The sequence below is a fragment of the Crinia signifera genome, chromosome 9 (assembly GCF_055691185.1).
Source record: "Crinia signifera chromosome 9, ASM5569118v1, whole genome shotgun sequence".
Lineage (NCBI taxonomy): Eukaryota > Metazoa > Chordata > Amphibia > Anura > Myobatrachidae > Crinia > Crinia signifera.
The window spans coordinates 131,015,000-131,035,227 of record NC_139225.1 but is presented as its reverse complement, the minus strand read 5'-3'; the positions used below and the strand labels follow the sequence as shown (position 1 = coordinate 131,035,227).

Genomic DNA, 20,228 nt, shown 5'->3' with positions numbered 1-20,228 from the left:
GTCCCCTCGCGGGCTTCACAGGTGTCCGCGTCCCCTCACGGGGCTCGCTGCGCTCGCCACACTTTCTATTCTCAACTCCACGCCGACGTGGATAGTGGGGGTATGAATAGGTCGTAGGACGCGTACCGCCGCCCCTCGCGGGCTCACTGCGCTCGCCACGCTTCGGGTTGACGTTGATTGTGGGGTGGTGTTAACAATTGGGGGGGCCATTTCACACTTCAGGGTGCCTATTTGGCCTCTGTGGGCCTTTTAACATTGTTCCCTATGGAAAATCGGGTCAATTGGGACATTTAACATTGTTCCCTATGGGAAATCGCGGTAATCGCGTCGGTCGCATCGCATGCTATTTTTTGGTACATGCGATGCCCGCGATGGGCGCCCTTCTAGATAAAGAGTACCTTTTTTTACCCTGTTTACATTTAAAATAGTACTATTTGATTCATCCATTTTACAATAATTTTAATGCATTTTTTTATTTTCTGCTCATGTGCTGGATCAGAGAATGCCATTGGTCCTCTTTTCTCACATCTTTAATTAATGTAACAATAACTGCTCATAAAACTTGGTGTATCATCAACGTTCTGAGTCCATCATCAGCGAGGGACAACCAACATCTTATAAGCATAAGGTCTGGAAGCATTGGTCTTGGGTACTGGTTTTATTTCGATGTCTGATGTGTTCACTGTGGGCTTCAATGTGAACATTTGCAGTATAGTGGTGAAGAAGAGGAAGAGTTCCATACGTGCCAGACCCTCTCCTGCACACATCCGCTTACCTGGGGGGGGGGGGGGGAGAAAAAAAACACCTAAGTACTGTTTACTGTGACAAATTGCAGCTACTTAGACACATACTGTATCTTAATTATTTATATGAATGGCATATTTTTGATAAATATTAAGTTGGGCAGCATAGACTGTATGGTGCAACGGTTAGCATTACAGCCTCACAGCACGGACGTCATGCCACAGCCGGGGACACATGTATATTGGTCTCTGTTCCCAGTGAAATTACCACACAACTAGTCAACCCCCCATATGGGGTCTCTGCCTCCATGGCACCCAAGGTTAGGGACTGAAGCCTGGGCTATCCCCAGCACCCCTGGGCGGTGGGTACTGAGTTAAGAGCAATCAAGTATAAAATAAATATTCAACTTTATGTTTTACATGTGTAATTACATGTCCCAGCAATACCCCCCCCCCCCCACGCAAACTGTTACTTGGAGAACCACAAGTACCAGCGAGTGGAACATTAAAGGGCCCGCTAGTACCTGTAGTTCCAAATAAAAAAAAATTACAATAAAGACACACAAACACCATGAAACTAAAACTAAACTAAAAGTTTATTTAACATACATGCACACCAACATACAAACATACATACTGTACAGTATACTCACCTAAATTCCCACTTCACCCTGCAGTCCTCACCTCGAATAGTAATACCTAGGGTTACCTATACCTATTATTAATGCTACTACTAATTTATAACCAAAAATACCCAAAGTTGGGGTATTGGCTGGGTGATCGAAAGTCAGGTTTTCCATTGAATTTGGTACTCAAATTAAAAAAAATTAAAATGTGGGTTTTGTATTTTGTGTACATATCTCTCTTGTGATTTCCGATGCCATTACACTCAGAAGAGTACATGCTTAGGTGGGCAAAATCATTGTTGGTCTGGGGCATGAAGGGCACACCGGGGAAATGCACTGATAGAGGCCCATGTTTAGGGGTGCATGCAGTCTCCAGAGGGGGTGTGGCCAGCTACCACAAAGGGTTGGCTAACCATTAGAGAGTGCCTGGTCAGGTCCTTTGATAAAAAATATAGTAAGTTCAGCTAGTGCATGCATGATAATATACCAGATTAATAACAACAATGCACTGTAGAAGATCCACCATAGTCCTGTGCAGCATTATGTTTTCAAAAACATAATACACATAATCTTCCCTAGTTAGATAGTAACTACAGTGTAACGTGTGTACCTGTGGAAAATGGCATGAACGCATCATTCTTCTTAAAACCACCCTTCCCATCAAGAAAGTGTCCAGGATCAAACTTGTCTGGATTCTTGAACTGTTTGGGATCTTTCAGGACTGAGGTCAGGACTGGAACCACCAAGGATTTCTGAAATTACATTTAGACCATGACATGGGTTAGAAGATGTAAGTGTGTGGCATGAGGGAGCATGTGAAGAGCTCAGACTAAGGAAAATAAGAACAATGAATTAAAAAAAAAAAAAAGATAAATAAATAATTAATACAAATCTTACTTGCCTACTTATATTTTCTTATCTATGGGAGAAGCCCAGAAAGGAGACTCTTGCATTTTGTGGGGACAGGGAAAAATCTCGGCATCATCAAGCCCACCCCCATTACAGTAAATGCAGGCTAGAAGGACACAGTTTGTATCCTTTTAGCCCCACCCCCTCCACATAGACTCACAGATGCTGGTATTTGACTGGCTGAGAAGGAGGCCATGGGAGGTATGCATGGGTGCGAGGGTCAGGGGGCATGCAGGAAATTTTCCCATCCTTCCGGTGAAGGGGATGTAATTTTCAGGAGCCTCCTCGTCATTCTGGGAGGGTAGGCAAGTACAATACAAATATTTTATCTAATTGTTCAGCCGATCCGTATTGCCGTCTCTGATAAGAATACCTTTGGAATATGGTATCCCCTGAAGGTTGTTTCTTTGCTGGCTGCATGCATCAGTCCTGCAGGAACAATGTCAGCAAACCTCTGGATCTCATGTATAACAGCGTCTGTGTATGGCATCTTACTCCTGTCCTCCACTGACGGGCAGCGATCTCTGCCTATTACATTGTCTATTTCCTGATGGATCTTCTCTGAAAATTACATAAATGATATTCACAGTAATAAACACAGGGTTGCCTACTTTTCAAGTCTCCTCTCCAGGAGAACCCTGGAGTTGAGACTGTCAGCAGCACTTCTGGGGGTTTGTCTTGATATTGAATTCATGAAGACCTGCCCCCCGTAGGGCAAATCCCACAATTCGTGGGTGTTTGAAGAGGGGGCGGGGCTAAATGGCACAATATGCATATTAAGCCATGCCCCTCCCCCTGAAAGCCGCAAATCCCGGCACTTTAAAACTGCCGCGGGGGAGGTGAGTGCGGTGGTATACGGGAGGGTTGCCCACCTTTCCGGGGGGGGGGGGGGGGGGGCGGGAGGGGAACCCAATGTTAGGGAGCCTCCCAGCCAGTCCGGGAGGGTAGGCCACCCTGAATAAACAAGACATGCTACTCATTATAGTTAAAAAGCACAGATGAGAAACAGAAACTGTATTATGAAAAACATAGGGCTAGCATTTGTTTGTCAAACTGTACATTGTATTTTAAAGTAAGAGAGCAGATTCTTTATAAGACCATACAATGCTCTGCAGGGAAATTTGGAGTGAACAATATCCTAGTATTGGAACTAGGGCTTACTGTATCCTGTGTTAATATATGTGGTGATATTCAGTTGCGTCACAAGGGTTGGTGTCACCCGGTGTAGTAACTCATGGTGTCGTTCCCCCCCCCCCCACACACACACACACACACACACACACCTCTCCATGGACCCCCTCCTTTATCACACCACAAGGAAATCTTAGTAATGTTTTTGTACTAGTCTCTAGTGTAACTTGTAAATTATAATTCCTGTACTGTATATCAAATAAGGTAATTTCTAGGTAATTTGTCTCCCAGTGCAAATAGTTAAAAATGCACCCCCCACCCCCGTAGCCATTTAAAAAAAAAAAATGTGCTGTAGGCGTGCATTCCAAAAAGGGTGTGCAGCCTTAATGCAAGGGACATGGGCCCTTATTATGGTTCACTAGCAAAGGCAAATTCAAGTGGACAAAACCATGCTGCACTGCAGGGGTGGCAGATGTAACTTGTGAAGAGAGAAACAGATTTGGGTGAGTTATTTTGTTTCTGTGCCTGGAAAATACTGACTGCTTTATTTTTACACTGCAATATAAGATTAGATCTCACTTTGAAGTAAAACCACACCCAAATCTAATTCTCTCTGCACATGTCACATCTACCCCACCTGCAGTACATATGGTTTTGCCCATTTGAGAAGGTATTTGCCTTTGCGAGTGATCCAGAAGAAGGTCCATAATACCCCCACGGTGCTGCTTATACTGTACATAATGCCCCTGTGGTGCCATTTATTTCTATAATGCCCCCATGGTGACACTTATACATATGATGCCCCGTGATGCTGCTTATACATAATATCCCCAGCATAGGCATGTGCAGCACATTTTATTAGGGGGTGCACTGTCAAAGGGGTGTGTCTAGCACCACCTATTGGGCGTGTCTAACATGGCCCATTGGTTGTGTCTAACACCACCAATCAGGCGTGTCTACCATCATCTATTGGCACACGCTGCAATATAAAACATCTCTCAGCCGCACCATAATCTCCTGCCTATTTCAGTTTTAATCTAATAACACTGTGTAACAGTACATAATTGATTGATGGGCGCTTCTTTTTATGGAATGCAGTTCTAAAAAGCAAGGTGAAAGGTATTGCTGGTATTGCTAGCAGCAGGGAAGTGTTCATAAAGGTGGGCACAGCATTAGGGGTCCCTGTGCACCCCTAACACTCAATGTGCGCACGCCTATGGTCCCCAGTAGGACTAACTGCTTGGGCTGCCTCCACGTCAGCTGGCAGTCTCAGAAGGTAGAAGAGGGGAGTGACTTATTCCTGGCAGCACTGCATGGAAGTGCACAGTGGCTGCGGAGGTGGGTGCATGTGCGGATGGCAGCAGAGGGTTGGGGGTGTGTGGGTGCAGGCATTGATGTTTAGGAGGGGGGGTTGTGGGTGGAGACATCAACACTCAGGTTTGTAAAGCAGGGGAGAGATGCAGACATGGCCGGCCAAGGTGAGCGGATGCTGCAGGCAGGGTTGTGCAGATGCGGTCAGTGGGGGTGAGCAGATGTTGAGAACCGTATGTGCTGATTGAAGTTGGGCGCACCCCCCTACTGACATCACTGCCAGCACCCCAATATTACCCAAAGTAAGTGTCCCCTGCCCCTGTATTAACCAAAATGTTGTGGAGGAAAGAGAAGTATGTCTCTATGTGGTTCCCACATCGAGACATACAGTACTTCTCTTTCCTCCACAAAACTTGCCAAGCCTGTGTACAGTGGTAGCACACCCTCCTAGTTTTGGGTCGAATTGACCAAATTATAATATATTGAGGGTTATTGAGAAAATATTGTTTGAACGATCCTGTGCGACTGACCCCTCCATTCCCCTTTTTCCCCGTTTTCTTTGACATATTAACCAAAGTGGCCTACAGCAGCATGAGAGTCCCAGTCTAGAAGAACTTGTCCTCACCGTCTCCTTCTGGTCCTCTTCTCCAGCTCTCTGCTCACTGCCTGAGCTGTCGGTTCGCATGTGGTGAGGTGTCCTTCTCCTGTAGGTGTGTGCCAACGGCAGTGGCAGGGTGAGGATATCAGCAGTTGGAGGAGGGGTTTGGACATTGGTGAGTGGAAGGTGATGTGCAGGAACTGATATCGCCAGGGTGGAGGATGCAGGCGCAGCTAGGGTCAGTGAGCGTTCACTGCCTGCAGGTGTGTGCAGATGCTGTCCACATGTACGTGGTGTGGCCCTGTTTGGTGTCACCCCAGTGAAGGGTGACATTTGGGTGGGGCACCTCGCACCCCCATAGTGATACCACCGGTGTTATAAGTGAGTTTATAATTCAGTGTGCTTTGTAACTACAATATGGTTTCTACCATGTAGAGATATTTATCCAACATATGTAGTTATTGCATATGCAGCGATTGAATGGCTATGGTGGTCACAACAAGGAATAAGTGAGTGACAGGAAGACGGTGGTTGGTGGTGGTAACGGGGAGTGGTCAGACAAACACAGGAGTGCCATGGGCATTCAGATAGCGTTTTCTGCTTAAATTAGTAGTTGTAATTTTACATGTGTGCAATCTTAGTAGTTGCAATCTTACAGGGAGATGGGGAGATAAAGAGATGGGGGGCCGCAGCCTCCCCCAGGACTTTCACGGCATTGTCTGTTCTTCACCAGGAGGAGCTGCAGACTTTAAGCTGATTTTCATTGCTGCTGTCACGACCCCCCATGACTTCCACAGGGCTTCTTCATTCTTCACCTAATGGGTTGCAGCCTTTAAGATCTTTTACTTGGCCGTGCCATCCAGGACTTTGACAGCATCTTTTTCATTCTTCAGCAGGTGGGAGGTGACTTTTAAGCTCTTTTGCATGTCAAAACTCTAGAATATGCTTGAGACAGTATATAGGTGAGGCTCTGTTCTCCCTGATTAGCCTGAACACACGTCACATCTCAGGTGAAGAAAACCCCATGAAGGAATAGACATTACATACCAGAACGGGAAAGTACAGGGTAGAGCTGACGCGGTTATGGTGTTCTTTATGTTCAGCTGGTATGCTGTCTGGTGTTTGGGTTTCTGTGTTTCAGTGTATGACCTTAGGGTTGGTTCAGTGGTGGAGTTAGCATGCAGGATACAGAGTGGTCATGTGTAGCTTCAACACATGAGGTGAAACTAAATTCTGGAGTGGCTGAATAGTCTCTGGAGCGGAAGCCAAGATAGTATATTGTGTTGGAGTGGCAGAATGAAAGGGACTAAATCAGTTGCCAGGAACAAAAAAGAATACCAAGGATGCTAGGCTAGAACTGACTTTGTTCAGGATACTGGACTGGAACCAGTTATACTTAGGTTACTGGACTGGACTTTGCATGGAATGCAGGGCTTGGACTGACTATGCTCATGTTACCAGACAGAGAACAAATATGCTGGAGTTACGGAGTTTTGATTGTCTATGCTCAGGTTAATGGACTGAGACCAGTTGTGCATGGACTACATGTATGTTTGGTTTATATGTGCTAAGAGGCTCCCAACTGCATTATGCAGTCGGTGACCATTTCCTCCCTTTTTGTGCACGCATATGGAAGGTTGCGCAGAGCATTCGCAGGTGGGGTTTGGCAGACTCGCAAGGAAGTCAACCAGAATAACCCCCTTTGGCCCAAATAGACATGATGGGAGAAATAGCTGAGCAGTGTTAGTGGGGTGGGTTGTCCCCATCTACAAATTGAAGTAAAATACAGATTCTTTAGTGAAAAGTACTTAATAAATATTAATTGTACTTTTTTTGTTACTTTTCCCATGGTGGAACAAGCAGCAGTATTACCTTGTATCTCAGGGTACTTCAGCAGAATCAGGAAGCCATATCTCAGTGTTAAACTTGTAGTTTCTGTCCCAGCAAAGAACAGGTCAACTACTGTCCCCCATAAATTCTCATCATGAAATTCTGTGTTTGGGTTCTTTTTTTCCTGGAAGATATTTTAATGATTTAGTCCATGGGTCTTCAAACTGCGGCCCTCTAGATGTTGTGAAACTACAAATCCCAGCATGCCTTGCCACAGTTTTAACACTCCCTTATAGCAAAACTGTGGCAAGGTATGCTGGGATTTGTAGTTTCACAACATCTGGAGGGCCGCAGTTTGAAGACCCATGATTTAGTCAATGCAACAACAGAAAACACATCTACTCTTTGTAAGTATTTTGTTCTTGTGGCTAATCCAATTTTTGTACCAGGATTTTCCACAGACTTACTTCTTCCATCCTCATGAGGAAACAGTCTATGAGGTCTCGTGGACAGTTCTCATCCAGGGTGTCTCGGTGAGAACTCACCATGTCCATCACAAAGTCTTTTATTTTTTGGAAACATGGAAACATTTTCTGGTGAGGCCCAGGGACATAGGTCATCAAGGTTGGAAATAAACCAAGAGCCTGAAATAAAATATGATATAGTAAAACAGTATAATATATTGTATATTGGAGTATAACTCAAGGGTAGCCAACTCCAGTGCTCGAGAGCTACCAACAGTTCACGTTTTCCAGCTCACCTCGCAGGTACACAGGTGCACTAATTACTGACTAACACATTTTAAAAGATCCGCAGGTGGAGCTAATTACTTCACGTGTGATTCTGTGAGAAGACATGGAAAATGTTAATAGTTGGTAGCTCTCGAGGACTGGAGTTGGCTACCCCTGGTATAATTAATTTACAAATGGGTTCTTGTTTAGTTTAACAGCGGCAGCATGGCCGCCCGCTACTTCTGGGTTCGGCACTCAGAAAACTATCTAAAATAAAGTCCATGCCAACGTGAATTCTCCAACCCCTCATATGGGTCTTGCAATAAAATACCTAGAATGGTAATGATTTTGCTCCCTTATTCAAGTATTTATCATACAATAAGTTTACTAAATTCATAGCATGCATAGATATTTTTGTTAGTAAAACCATCTGAGCTTTTTTTTTTACGTATTATGTTTTTTTTGTATCAAATTTGTTCACAAATAAGAACAGTTGGTTAAAAATAGAGATGAGCGGGTCCAGATCGCCGGGATCCGACAGATTTGAATATGGTGATCCGAGTCGGCTCGGGAGTTCCCGCCTGAATTCCGGGCCGAAAAAGAGGCAAAACGTCATCATCGCGCTGTCGGATTCTCGCGGGATCTGGATTCTATATAAGACGCACGCGCGCCCCGCCATCTTTACTCCAGCATAGGAGAGGGAAAAGGGTGGTTGTGCTTTGTGCTGTGTGCTGTGCTATAATAGTAATATATTATTTTACTGCTGCTCACTCGATTAGGGTCTGCAGGGGCTGCTGTACACAAGTCCAGTGTACAGGGGCTGCAGTGGCCAGTGTACAAGGGGCTGTACAGGGGCTGTGTTCAGTGTGACAGGGCTTGTGTCCAGTGTGACAGGGCCTGTGTACAGTGTGACAGGGTCTGTGTCCAGTGTAGAGGGTTTGTGTCCAGTGTACAGGGGTTGTGTCCAGTGTACAGGGGCTGTGTCCAGTGTACAGGGGTTGTGTCCAGTGTACAGGGGCTGTGTACAGGGGTTGTGTCCAGTGTACAGGGGCTGTGTACAGGGGCTGTGTCCAGTGTACAGGGGTTGTGTCCAGTGTACAAGGGCTGTGTACAGGGCCTGTGTCCAGTGTGACAGGGGCTGTGTCCAGTGTGACAGGGGCTGTGTCCAGTGTACAGGGGTTGTGTCCAGTGTACAGAGGCTGTGTCCAGTGTACAGAGGCGGTGTACAGGGGCTGTGTCCAGTGTACAGGGGCTGTGTACAGGGGTTGTGTCAAGTGTGACAGGGCCTGTGTCCAGTGTGACAGGGGCTGTGTCCAGTGTACAGGGGTTGTGTCCAGTGTACAGGGGCTGTGTACAGGGGTTGTGTCCAGTGTACAGGGGCTGTGTACTGGAGCTGTGTCCAGAGGCTGTGTCCATTGTCCAGGGGCTGTGTCCAGGGGCTGTGTCCAGGGTGACGGGCTGTGTCCAGTGTCCAGGGCTGTGTCCAGGGGCAGTGTCTAGTGTCCAAGGGGCTGTGTCCAGTGTAAAGTAAGAAAAATAAATAAAAGTAATAAATTAAATAAAAACACATTTTTGGAGGATGATGGAGGAGGAAATAGTGGGAGATCAGCAACCTGATAGAAGTGCTGAAGCTTCTACCACCAGTCATGACAAGGCCGATACCTCTTTGTATTTTTTGCTCTTTGGAGCATTTCTCTTTTTTTGGGGTAGTTTATTAAACTGCCACCCTGTCTGCCCCTGTAGTGCCGCTCTGCTTCCAAGATGTGCCAGGTTGGAAGTGTAAGGTCCACATGTATGTGATGCCCACTGCTGTCGCTTAGCTCAGTCATCCAGCTACCTCGGTATAACCTTTTGGCCCAACTACAGTAATTGAAAACAATTTTGTGAGCTGTGAAGTGATCAAAATTGACTAGAAATGAGTGGAAACTAATGTTATTGAGGTTAATAATACTTTAGGGGCAAAAACAGACCCAAATTCTGTTATTTTAGCAATTTTTTGCATTTTTCCAAAAAAAATCCAGATCCAAAACCCGCAAGGGTGGTTTTGCCAAAACCAATCCAGATCCAAAACACGAAGGGAGATCCAGATCCAAAACCAAAACCCAAAAAATTGGCCGCCGCACATTTCTAGGTAAAAAGCAAAAGCTTGTGTACATTTTTATATAATTTCCCATTCTCTTCTAACTAGAACAATTATGACATTACATTTGTTCGCATTTCCATGTCTATGTCAGTGTAGTTGGCTTAGTGAAACATTATGGAGCTGTATACACAGATATACTTAGAGCTCTACAGCAGTGTACATACAGTGCGATTTACTTTCTATTCAATCCTGATTGAATCGCACAGCACCGTGTACACGTTCGATTAAAACTATATAGTACAGATCTGTACTATATAGTCCTGCCTGCACAGTCTATTTTTCTATTCAATTTCAGTGCCACAGGGCTGCGCATTGGGATTAAATCGAAATCGAATCTGTTCAAGTTCGATTCGATATTGCTTATATAAGCAAACTCGAATAGAAAAATAGACTATATTATTATAAGTTTCATTATACTGTAGTTAATTTTTTTTGTTATCCACAGAATATTTTACATTACTTAATCGGTGAGCTTATATTACCACAATTACAGCAGAGAAATCACTCAAGTTGATTTTGGATCTAAAAATAGTGATGCACTAAAAAACTTTTCTAAATCTGTATTTCATCTTTATGGCAGGATTCATCTTGCACCAAATTTCTTTTCTGCCACTGCTATGAGGTAATGTTTCATACTGTAGCTGTGTTTGTGCTGCTGCTCTGTCACTTAGGGCCTTATTCTAGTTCACTCTTTCTGACAAAATCCTTCTTAGATGGACAAAACCATGTGCACTGCAGGGGGGCAGATGTAAAATGTGCAGAGAGAATTAAGGCCCATACACACTTAACGATTTTCAGCTGAAATCTGTCAATACAAGAAAATATTTGACAGGTGGATGTGCAATAAAACCAAGTGCAGCTATACCCAAATTCACAACAGTAGAAACACCAGAAACTACCAGAGAAGTACAGCAAATTTGGAATGGTTTGTGAATAAGATGGATAGCGCTCAAGATAGCTATATTCAGAGATCAATCAAACCTCAGATAATAATACCAAACCACATACAGTTTGATTACTGGATGGTCATATGGCTGGTACACACAGGTCCCTTTTTCCTCCCCTATTAAACAAGCAGGGGAGACACAATAGAACAGGGAGTTTTGACCGATTTTCAGTTGAAATCGCCTAGTGTGTATGGGCCAGAGATCCCACACTAGCAATGACGATAATGGTTCATTTTGGAACCATCATCGCTCAATGTGTATGTGGCGAGCTATGATGGTCCAAAGATTACATGCTGCTGGCCCAGCCTCTTTCCCCCTGCTCCCTCCCCCTGTCCCCTGTCCTGCTATCCCATCCACATTGCTTAAATGGTGCCACGGCACCCTGTCCCCGTCCAGCTTGAGATCAGCGGCACTTGCTCCCCTAGTCAAGCTTGTTCCCTCCCCCTGTCCCCATCCAGCCTAAGCTCAGCGGCACTGCTCCCCTAGTCCCCTTGTCTCTCCCCCTGTCCCCGTCCAGCTTAATCTCAGCTCAACTTGTTTCCCCCCAGTCCCACGTTCTTACCCGCCCGCCCTGCTGCTGCTCCCTGCTGGTCTGTCCGCCCGCCCTTCTTTGTGCACCGCTTGTTAAATTATCAAGGCACTGCTGCGGAGGAGAAGAAGCAGCAGCAACAGCACACATCTACTGTGCTGCTCTCAAAGTGAAATAAGTGAGTCCACTGCCACCAATGAATGTGCGACTAGTCACATATTAACAGCACTGCCCACCAATGTTTTAAAATCGCTTTTAGTGAAACCACTGCCCACCAATACTTTAGATATTATGCTGGTAGTTACCAGCAAACCACTGACCACCAATGTTAAAAAAAAATAGCTGCTAATGTTTACATCACTGGCGCACGACAGCGATGTATACGTTACCCTCGCCGCTGCCCACCAATCCCATCAATGTAAAAAAAATTAGCTATCAACGTATACATCGCTGCCCTGTGCGATGTACACCAGTGCCACTGCCCACAAATGTAAAAAAAACTGAGCTGGCAACGTATACATCGCTGGCGCAGGACAGCGATGTATACGTTACCCTCGCCGCTGCCCACCAATCCCATCAATGTAAAAAAAATTAGCTATCAACGTATACATCACTGCCCTGTGCGATGTACACCAGTGCCACTGCCCACAAATGTAAAAAAAAACTGAGCTGGCAACGTATACATCGCTGGCGCAGGCAGCGATGTTTACGTTACCTGCACCACTACCCACCAATGTAAAAAAATGCTCAGCTGTAAATGAAATGGCAGCCGTGTAGATGGGTTGGCTTGCATGGCTCCGAATATACACCCAGCGATCAGTTCTGAATCAGGCCCCAAGAACAGAAATGCACTGTATAAAATGTACCATGCTCCGATGCTTGGAATCTAAACCCCGCCAATTATGTAAATAGCCTTATAATGAAAGATTTTCAGCAAAGTCTTTTGCCTCCTGAAAATCTCTTGCTCTTTGAGGAAAATAGCTCAGTGTGTACTCACTACTTTGGTGCCAGATATATCTATCAAAGATTTTGGCAAAGTCTTTTGAAATGAAAATCTTCTAGTGTGTATGGGCATTTAGATTTGGGTGGGGTTTTACTTCAAAGTGAGATCTATATTGCAGTGTAAAAATAAAGCAGCCAGTATTTACCCTGCACAGAAACAAAATAGCTCACCCAAATCTAATTATCTCTGCACATTTTACATCTGCCCCCCTGCAGTGCACATGGTTTTGTCCATCTAAGAAGGATTTTGTCAGAAAGAGTGAACTAGAATACGGCCCTTAGTAACCAGCTAGCTCACTTAAGCCTTTGGCCTAAACTGGGTGAAAACAATATTCTAAGCCGGGAGGTGGTAAAAATTGACTGGAAATTACTGGAAATTTATGTTTCTGAGATTAATAATATTGTAGAAAAACAAAAATGCCTACATTATGGGATTTAACATTTTTGATACATTTTTGAAAGTGTATATATACAGAAAATTGGTCAAAATAATTAGTGCTCAAAAAACGATACACACACATATATATATATATATAAACAATAAAAACAATATTGTTTGTATTGGTGTGCACGCTGCTGAGTACTTGGACCCAGCTGGTGTTATGGTGCCTACTATGGTACAAGGAACTACGGCAGGTGGATGGGTGCAGGTGGTCAGGCGTGAGCCCGTAGCCGGGACCGCCGGTTAGGACAGCCACAGCGGAAGCTACTCTAACTCTATTGAGTCCCTGAGGCAGATGATAAACCCCTGCAGAGCTAGGCTTCACCTGTGGCCGCCGCGTCCGAAGGAGCGAGTTAGGCCCGCTCCGACCCCGATGCAGCCAGGTCTTATGTATGCTAACTACAGGGCCTATCTGGGAGTAGACCCCTGACTGCCGGCACCAGGCCAAACCGGGATGCGACCAAGTCGCAGGCACAATGAAAATGGGAAGGAGGAGTCCCCAGCAGGCTACGACCAGGAACGGCGACTCCTCAAAACCAGGATAACAAACAGGGAATACATCCTATCTGAAAGGATGCTAAGAAAGATAAGAAGGGTACAAGAAAGAGGGCAAAGAATATGCCCACAGAAGGACACAGCCACGGCGGGCCACAGGGAGAAAGAGGAAGGTAAATACAGAACCCACGGAGGGGTATGGCCACGACGGCCACGGGAGGTTATGAAAATGGACAACAATAACCCACGGAGGGGCACGGCCACGGCGGGCCACTGGAGGAAGAAGATAGACCGAGGCTCCACTGGAGCACTTACGTGACCCACGAGAAGATGGAGACAGTGGGCCAAACGCAGGCTCAGACTGAAGCTGGTCTTCTGATGAAGCAGGTAGCTGACAGGACACTCCAGGGAAGGCTGGGAGAACCAGGCACTGAAGACACCAGGAGCTGGAACACAGGACTGTGGGCTGGAAACCACAGGGACGGGAAGGCAAGGGCTGGGGTAAGCAAAAGCTATAACCGGCGTCTGTGCCCAGCAGACGCCGGCTATTTATTTTGAATTTCGCGCCGCCTGACTAACGTCAGGCGCGCGCGTCATCTGCCGCCGGGCGGAAGCTCGGGGACGTTGCCTAGCAACGTCCCGACGCTCCGCATCAAAGGGAGGCTTGAGACGCTGCCGGGCAACGTCCCCGGCCGCGTCACAGGGAGGAACATCCGCCGTCCGTCCGGGTGCATCGCAGCCCGGACGGCGGCGTGCAACAGTACCTCCCCCCTTGAGGAAGGGTTAACAACCCTTTACCACCGGGTTTATTGGGAAATTGCCGGAAAAAAACCCTTTTCAGGTTGGGAGAATGCAAATCCTTATTGGAAACCCAAGACCTTTCCTCGGGACCAAACCCCCTCCAGTGTACCAAAAACTGCAGAGAACCTCTAATGAGTCTGGAATCGAGGATTTTTTCCACACAGAACTCTTGCTGCCCCTGCACCATTACCGGAGCAGAGCCACTGGCTTGAGAAGCGAAGCATGGAAGGTACTTGCAATTTTGAGGGACTTAGGTAGGGAAAGACGGAACGCTACCGGATTAACCCTCCTGACAATCTGGAAAGGACCAATGAACCGAGGCCCTAATCTTGCTGATGGTTGGTGAAGCTTTATATTACGGGTGGATAGCCACACCCAGTCACCAACATTAAAACGGCAAGGACGTCTAGATTTGTCAGCAAATACCTTCTCTCGGAAAGAAGCTTCCTTAAGAGCCCAATGGACATTTTTCCATACGACTCTGAGTCGAGAGGCAGCTGATGAAGAAGAACCGGGGGTATTAGGTCCCAAGGAGTTGGCTCGTGGATGGAATCCATAGACTGTAAAGAAGGGTGAATTTTTCGAGGCTGAATGATACGCGTTATTATACGCGAATTCAGCTAAAGGCAGGAAACTGACCCAATCATTCTGCAACTTGGAAACAAAGACCCTTAAGTACTGTTTAAGAGACTGATTGAGACGTTCCGTTTGCCCATTGGCCTGTGGATGAAACGCGGAAGTGAGACTGGTTTTAACTTTTAAGGTCGCACAGAACAGTCTCCAGAACTGTGCCACAAACTGTGGACCACGGTCAGAAACTATGTCACTGGGAAGTCCATGTTACCGAAAGATGTGTTGGAGAAACAACGTGGCCAATTCCCTAGCTGAGGGTAATTGTCTCAAGGCCACAAAGTGTGCCATTTTGGAAAATCTATCGATGACTACCCAGATGACCTGACACTGGGAAGAGATCGGCAGCCCAACAATAAAATCCATGGCCAGATGAGACCAAGGCCTGCAGGGAACGGACAGAGGCAACAATTCTCCTAAGGGTCGAGAACGCGGAACCTTATGTCGGGCACAATCTGGACAAGACAGTACAAACTCCTTGCTGTCCCTGGCCATACCTGGCCACCAGACCACACGAGACAGAAGAGCAAGGGTTTTATAAACTCCTGGATGACCCGCAATCTTGGAGTCATGGCATTCTGCCAAAACTCTGCGTCTTAGAGATGGAGGAACGAACAACTTGTTTTCTGGTGTTTGGGCTGGAGCTTGTCCTTGAGCTTGGCGGAGATGGCCCTCCAAGGTTTGACTCACACCAGCGTGAATACAGGATGTGGGAACGATGGGCCCCGACTTAGTTCTACTCTCCTGTTGAGGGAGGAAACACCTAGAAAGAGCGTCTGCTCTGATGTTTTTAGATCCAGGTCTATATGAGATAATAAAATTAAATCGCATAAAGAAGAGAGCCCACCGGGCTTGGCGAGAATTCAGTCTTTTGGCTGACTCGATGTATTGCAAGTTCTTATGGTCAGTCAAGACAAGGATCTGATGGGCCGCTCCTTCCAGCCATTGTCGCCACTCATCAAATGCCCACTTAATGGCAAGTAATTCTCTGTTGCCTACGTCATAATTGGACTCTGCTTGAGAAAATTTTCGGGACATATAGGCACAAGGGTGGAACTGAAGTGTTTCAGGATCTCTCTGCGAGAGGACCGCCCCGGCCCCTACTTCAGAGGCGTCAACTTCTACCACAAATGGTAAATCGGGATTGGGTTGCTTAAGAACTGGAGCAGAAACGAAGGCCTGCTTCAACGTCTCAAAGGCCTGTTCTACTTGAGGACTCCATAATGATGGATCCGCCCCTTTTTTGGTCAGAGCCACCAAGGGTGCCACAATGGACGAAAAGGCATGAATGAAACGCCTATAATAATTTGCGAACCCAAGGAACCGCTGGATCGCTTTTAAATTAGTGGGCCGAACCCAATCCACAATGGCCTGTAATTTCTTGGGGTCCATTTGGAACCCTCGGGAAGAAATTATATACCCCAAAAAAGAAACCTGGGTCACCTCAAATTCGTATTTTTCTAGCTTAGCGAATAGCTGATTTTCCCGTAACTTCTGCAAAACCTGGCGCACTTGTGTCCTATGTGAATCCAAGTCAAGGGAAAAAAATCAAAATATCGTCCAAATAGACCACTACAAATTTACCCAAGAATTCCCGAAGGACGTCATTGATAAAATCCTGAAAAACGGCTGGGGCATTGGAGAGGCCGAATGGCATTACCAGGTACTCATAGTGCCCCGTCTGAGTACTGAACGCCGTTTTCCACTCGTCCCCTTCCTTGATTCTAATGAGGTTATAAGCCACCCTAAGATCGATTTTGGAAAAAATGGTGGCAGATCGAAGTTGTCAAATAGAACTGTAATCAAAGGAAGGGGATAGGTGTTTTTCACCGTAATCTTGTTGAGAGCATGGAAATCTATGCATGGCCTCAGGGAACCATCTATTTTTCCCACAAAAAAGAAACCGGCACTGAGAGGTGATTTAGAGGGCCGAATAAAACCCTTTGAAAGACTCTCTCTGATGTACTCATCCATAGCCTTAGTCTCCGGGACTGATAAGGCATAAAGCCTGCACTTGGGTAAAGAAGCGTTGGGAACCAACTGGATGGCACAGTCGTATGGACGGTGTGGCGGCAAACTGTCGGCCTTGCCCTTAGAAAAAACGTCTAAAAAATCTTGGTAAGGGACGGGGACCCCTGCTAAAGAAGTGGATCTTACAGGGAGTGCAATCTGAAGGCACTGTTGCTGGCAAGTGGGACTCCAATGGGTAATTTCCCCCAGATGCCAATCGATGATGGGATTGTGTTTTCTCAACCAGGGGAAGCCCAACACGATGGGCACAGAAGGACAAGAAGTTATCAGGAAAGTAATCTCCTCCTGGTGAAAAATACCAATGGTCAACTGCAGAGGAGGAGTCTGAAATAAGATGGCCCCATTGGAGAGTACCCCCCATCTAAACCCCGTAGGGTAATGGGAACAGGAAGCCGAAGTTGTGGAATCCCCAAACTCTGGGCGGTGGCAGCATCAAGAAAGTAACCAGCCGCACCACTATCAATGAAAAATGACCCAGTAAAATTGCATCCTTGAAAGGATATATAGCCAGGAACTAATAATGAATCTAGAGAGGAAAATAGCTGAAGGCCAAAGTGAACCCTCTCTTCATTCACTTGGCCCGGCCTTTTACTGGCCTATTGGGACAATTTCTCAGGATATGACCCTTGCACCCACAGTATAGGCAAAGTCCTGAACTCAGTCGGCGAGCTCTTTTCTCTGGGGAAATGCGAGCTGCCCCAAGTTGCATTGGCTCCTCACTTTCCTCAGCGGATACCGAGACAAAGGGAACCACCCGGGTGAGAGAGCCCCGTTCAGACCTCCGCTCACGGAGGCGACGGTCAATTTTAATGGCTAATTCCATTAATTTGTCCAGAGTTTTAGGAGCGGGGTATTGAATGAGACAATCCTTAATTTCGTCGGCCAGGCCACAATGAAATTGGCTGCGTAATGCGGGATCATTCCATCCGCAGTCATTTGCCCATCGGCGGAACTCTGTACAATAAGCCTCAGCTGGGTCTTTCCCTTGTTTAAGGGCCCTGAGATGAGTCTCTGCTGAGGCTTCCCGATCAGGGTCATCATATAACAACCCAAGGGAACTAAAGAAACTGTCAAGCGAAGACAAAGCTGGGCTGTCAGAAGGCAGTCCAAAGGCCCAGGTCTGGGGGTCACCCTGCAGTAAAGATATTACTAAACCGATACGCTGGGCCTCGGACGAGAAAGAGCGCGGTTTGAGCTTAAAATACAATTTGCAGCTCTCCCTGAAGTTAAAGAAAGTTTTGCGATCCCCAGAGAACCGATCAGGTAGGTTCATTTTGGGGTCTGAACCTCCTGACTCTGGGGGGCCTCATCCTTTGCTCTTGCGAAGCCACCTTTAATGACAATTCCCGCACCATCTGAGTAAGCCCCTGGAGCTGATCAGAGAAAGTTTTGGGAGTGGTACTCATAATACGAAATCACCCAGAAAATAACAGAAGGACATATAAGACCAAAAAATAGCCTGTCTTTTAATTTTATGGCCGGTTATAATGTTATGGTGCCTACTATGTTACAAGGAACTACGGCAGGTGGATGGGTGCAGGTGGTCAGGCGTGAGCCCGTAGCCGGGACCGCCGGTTAGGACGGCCACAGCGGAAGCTACTCTAACTCTATTGAGTCCCTGAGGCAGATGATAAACCCCTGCAGAGCTAGGCTTCACCTGTGGCCGCCGCGTCCGAAGGAGCGAGTTAGGCCCGCTCCGACCCCGATGCAGCCAGGTCTTATGTATGGACAAGGGGTAAACGATCGCCACAGGGTACCCAAGAGGACTGCTAACTACAGGGCCTATCTGGGAGTAGACCCCTGACTGCCGGCACCAGGCCAAACCGGGATGCGACCAAGTCGCAGGCACAATGAAAATGGGAAGGAGGAGTCCCCAGCAGGCTACGACCAGGAACGGCGACTCCTCAAAACCAGGATAACAAACAGGGAATACTTCCTATCTGAAAGGATGCTAAGAAAGATAAGAAGGGTACAAGAAAGAGGGCAAAGAATATGCCCACAGAAGGACACAGCCACGGCGGGCCACAGGGAGAAAGAGGAAGGTAAATACAGAACCCACGGAGGGGTATGGCCACGACGGCCACGGGAGGTGTATGGAAATGGACAACAATAACCCACGGAGGGGCACGGCCACGGCGGGCCACTGGAGGAAGAAGATAGACCGAGGCTCCACTGGAGCACTTACGTGACCCACGAGAAGATGGAGACAGTGGGCCAAACGCAGGCTCAGACTGAAGCTGGTCTTCTGATGAAGCAGGTAGCTGACAGGACACTCCAGGGAAGGCTGGGATAACCAGGCACTGAAGACACCAGGAGCTGGAACACAGGACTGTGGGCTGGAAACCACAGGGACGGGAAGGCAAGGGCTGGGGTAAGCAAAAGCTATAACCGGCGTCTGTGCCCAGCAGACGCCGGCTATTTATTTTGAATTTCGCGCCGCCTGACTGACGTCAGGCGCGCGCGTCATCTGCCGCCGGGCGGAAGCTCGGGGACGTTGCCTAGCAACGTCCCGACGCTCCGCATCAAAGGGAGGCTTGAGACGCTGCCGGGCAACGTCCCCGGCCGCGTCACAGGGAGGAACATCCGCCGTCCGTCCGGGTGCATTGCAGCCCGGACGGCGGCGTGCAACAGCTGGCACATGGTACCAGGCACCAGGCAAGTTACTCCACCCAGCTCAGAACATCTTGCTTCCATCCTTGCTTGTACAAATGTTACCCTATCCTCCCCCCAGTGTGAAGGGTTGAGGTTTTCCTGGAGCAACTGACTCCTGCATTTACCGACGCTGCATTCTGGATTGATTATGTCACAAACTGAGCCGGAATTCCCAGCAGCAGCAGCCTACGTGTTACAATGCGATAACGTGGATCACCACATCTACTCAGAAGCAGAAGAAATCCTACAGTATGTAAGGACTCTGCTTTCAACGAGACGGACATTAACACCAATGATGACATCTTTAAGGAATTATTTAAATTAAAGAAAAGAGAACTAGACTTCCTCTACCACGGCCGCACACTGTCCGACTATTATAGAAACAAGCAAATTCCCAGAGGGTTCAGGGTGCATAACACCCCCACTATAGGTCGGTACAGTGTGCCCTTTTGTAAGAAGTGGATTTCTATCCTAAATAAGTGTTCTATGGACCTTATGCTCTTAGTAATAGAGGAGTCCAAAAAAGAGCACTCACTTGCCCAAGCCAAAATCAACACCTTTGAAGCCACCAATCTAGCGTCATTGGCGTCAGACCCAACCACCAAGTGGCTGGATAAACTTAAAAGCCAAGTCGAGTCCTACAAAACGGAACTACTTCGCTTCAAAAAAGACAAGCT

At 46.9% G+C, this 20,228-nt stretch overlaps 1 protein-coding gene across 1 annotated transcript in view; it reads right to left on the bottom strand.

Moving 5' to 3' along the window:
- Positions 1 to 454: 454 nt before the first annotated feature.
- The window catches only part of LOC146036042 (cytochrome P450 2A5-like), a 46,080-nt gene continuing 26,306 nt past the window's right edge, over positions 455 to 20,228 (bottom strand). The window contains exons 5-9 of the mRNA XM_083159809.1: positions 7,616 to 7,792; positions 7,191 to 7,332; positions 2,652 to 2,839; positions 1,980 to 2,121; positions 455 to 775 (exon numbers count right to left, since the gene is read on the bottom strand). Of these exons, the coding sequence (XP_083015935.1) occupies positions 594 to 775; positions 1,980 to 2,121; positions 2,652 to 2,839; positions 7,191 to 7,332; positions 7,616 to 7,792 (831 nt within the window). The 3' untranslated portion in view covers positions 455 to 593. The remainder of the gene's footprint in view (positions 776 to 1,979; positions 2,122 to 2,651; positions 2,840 to 7,190; positions 7,333 to 7,615; positions 7,793 to 20,228) is intronic.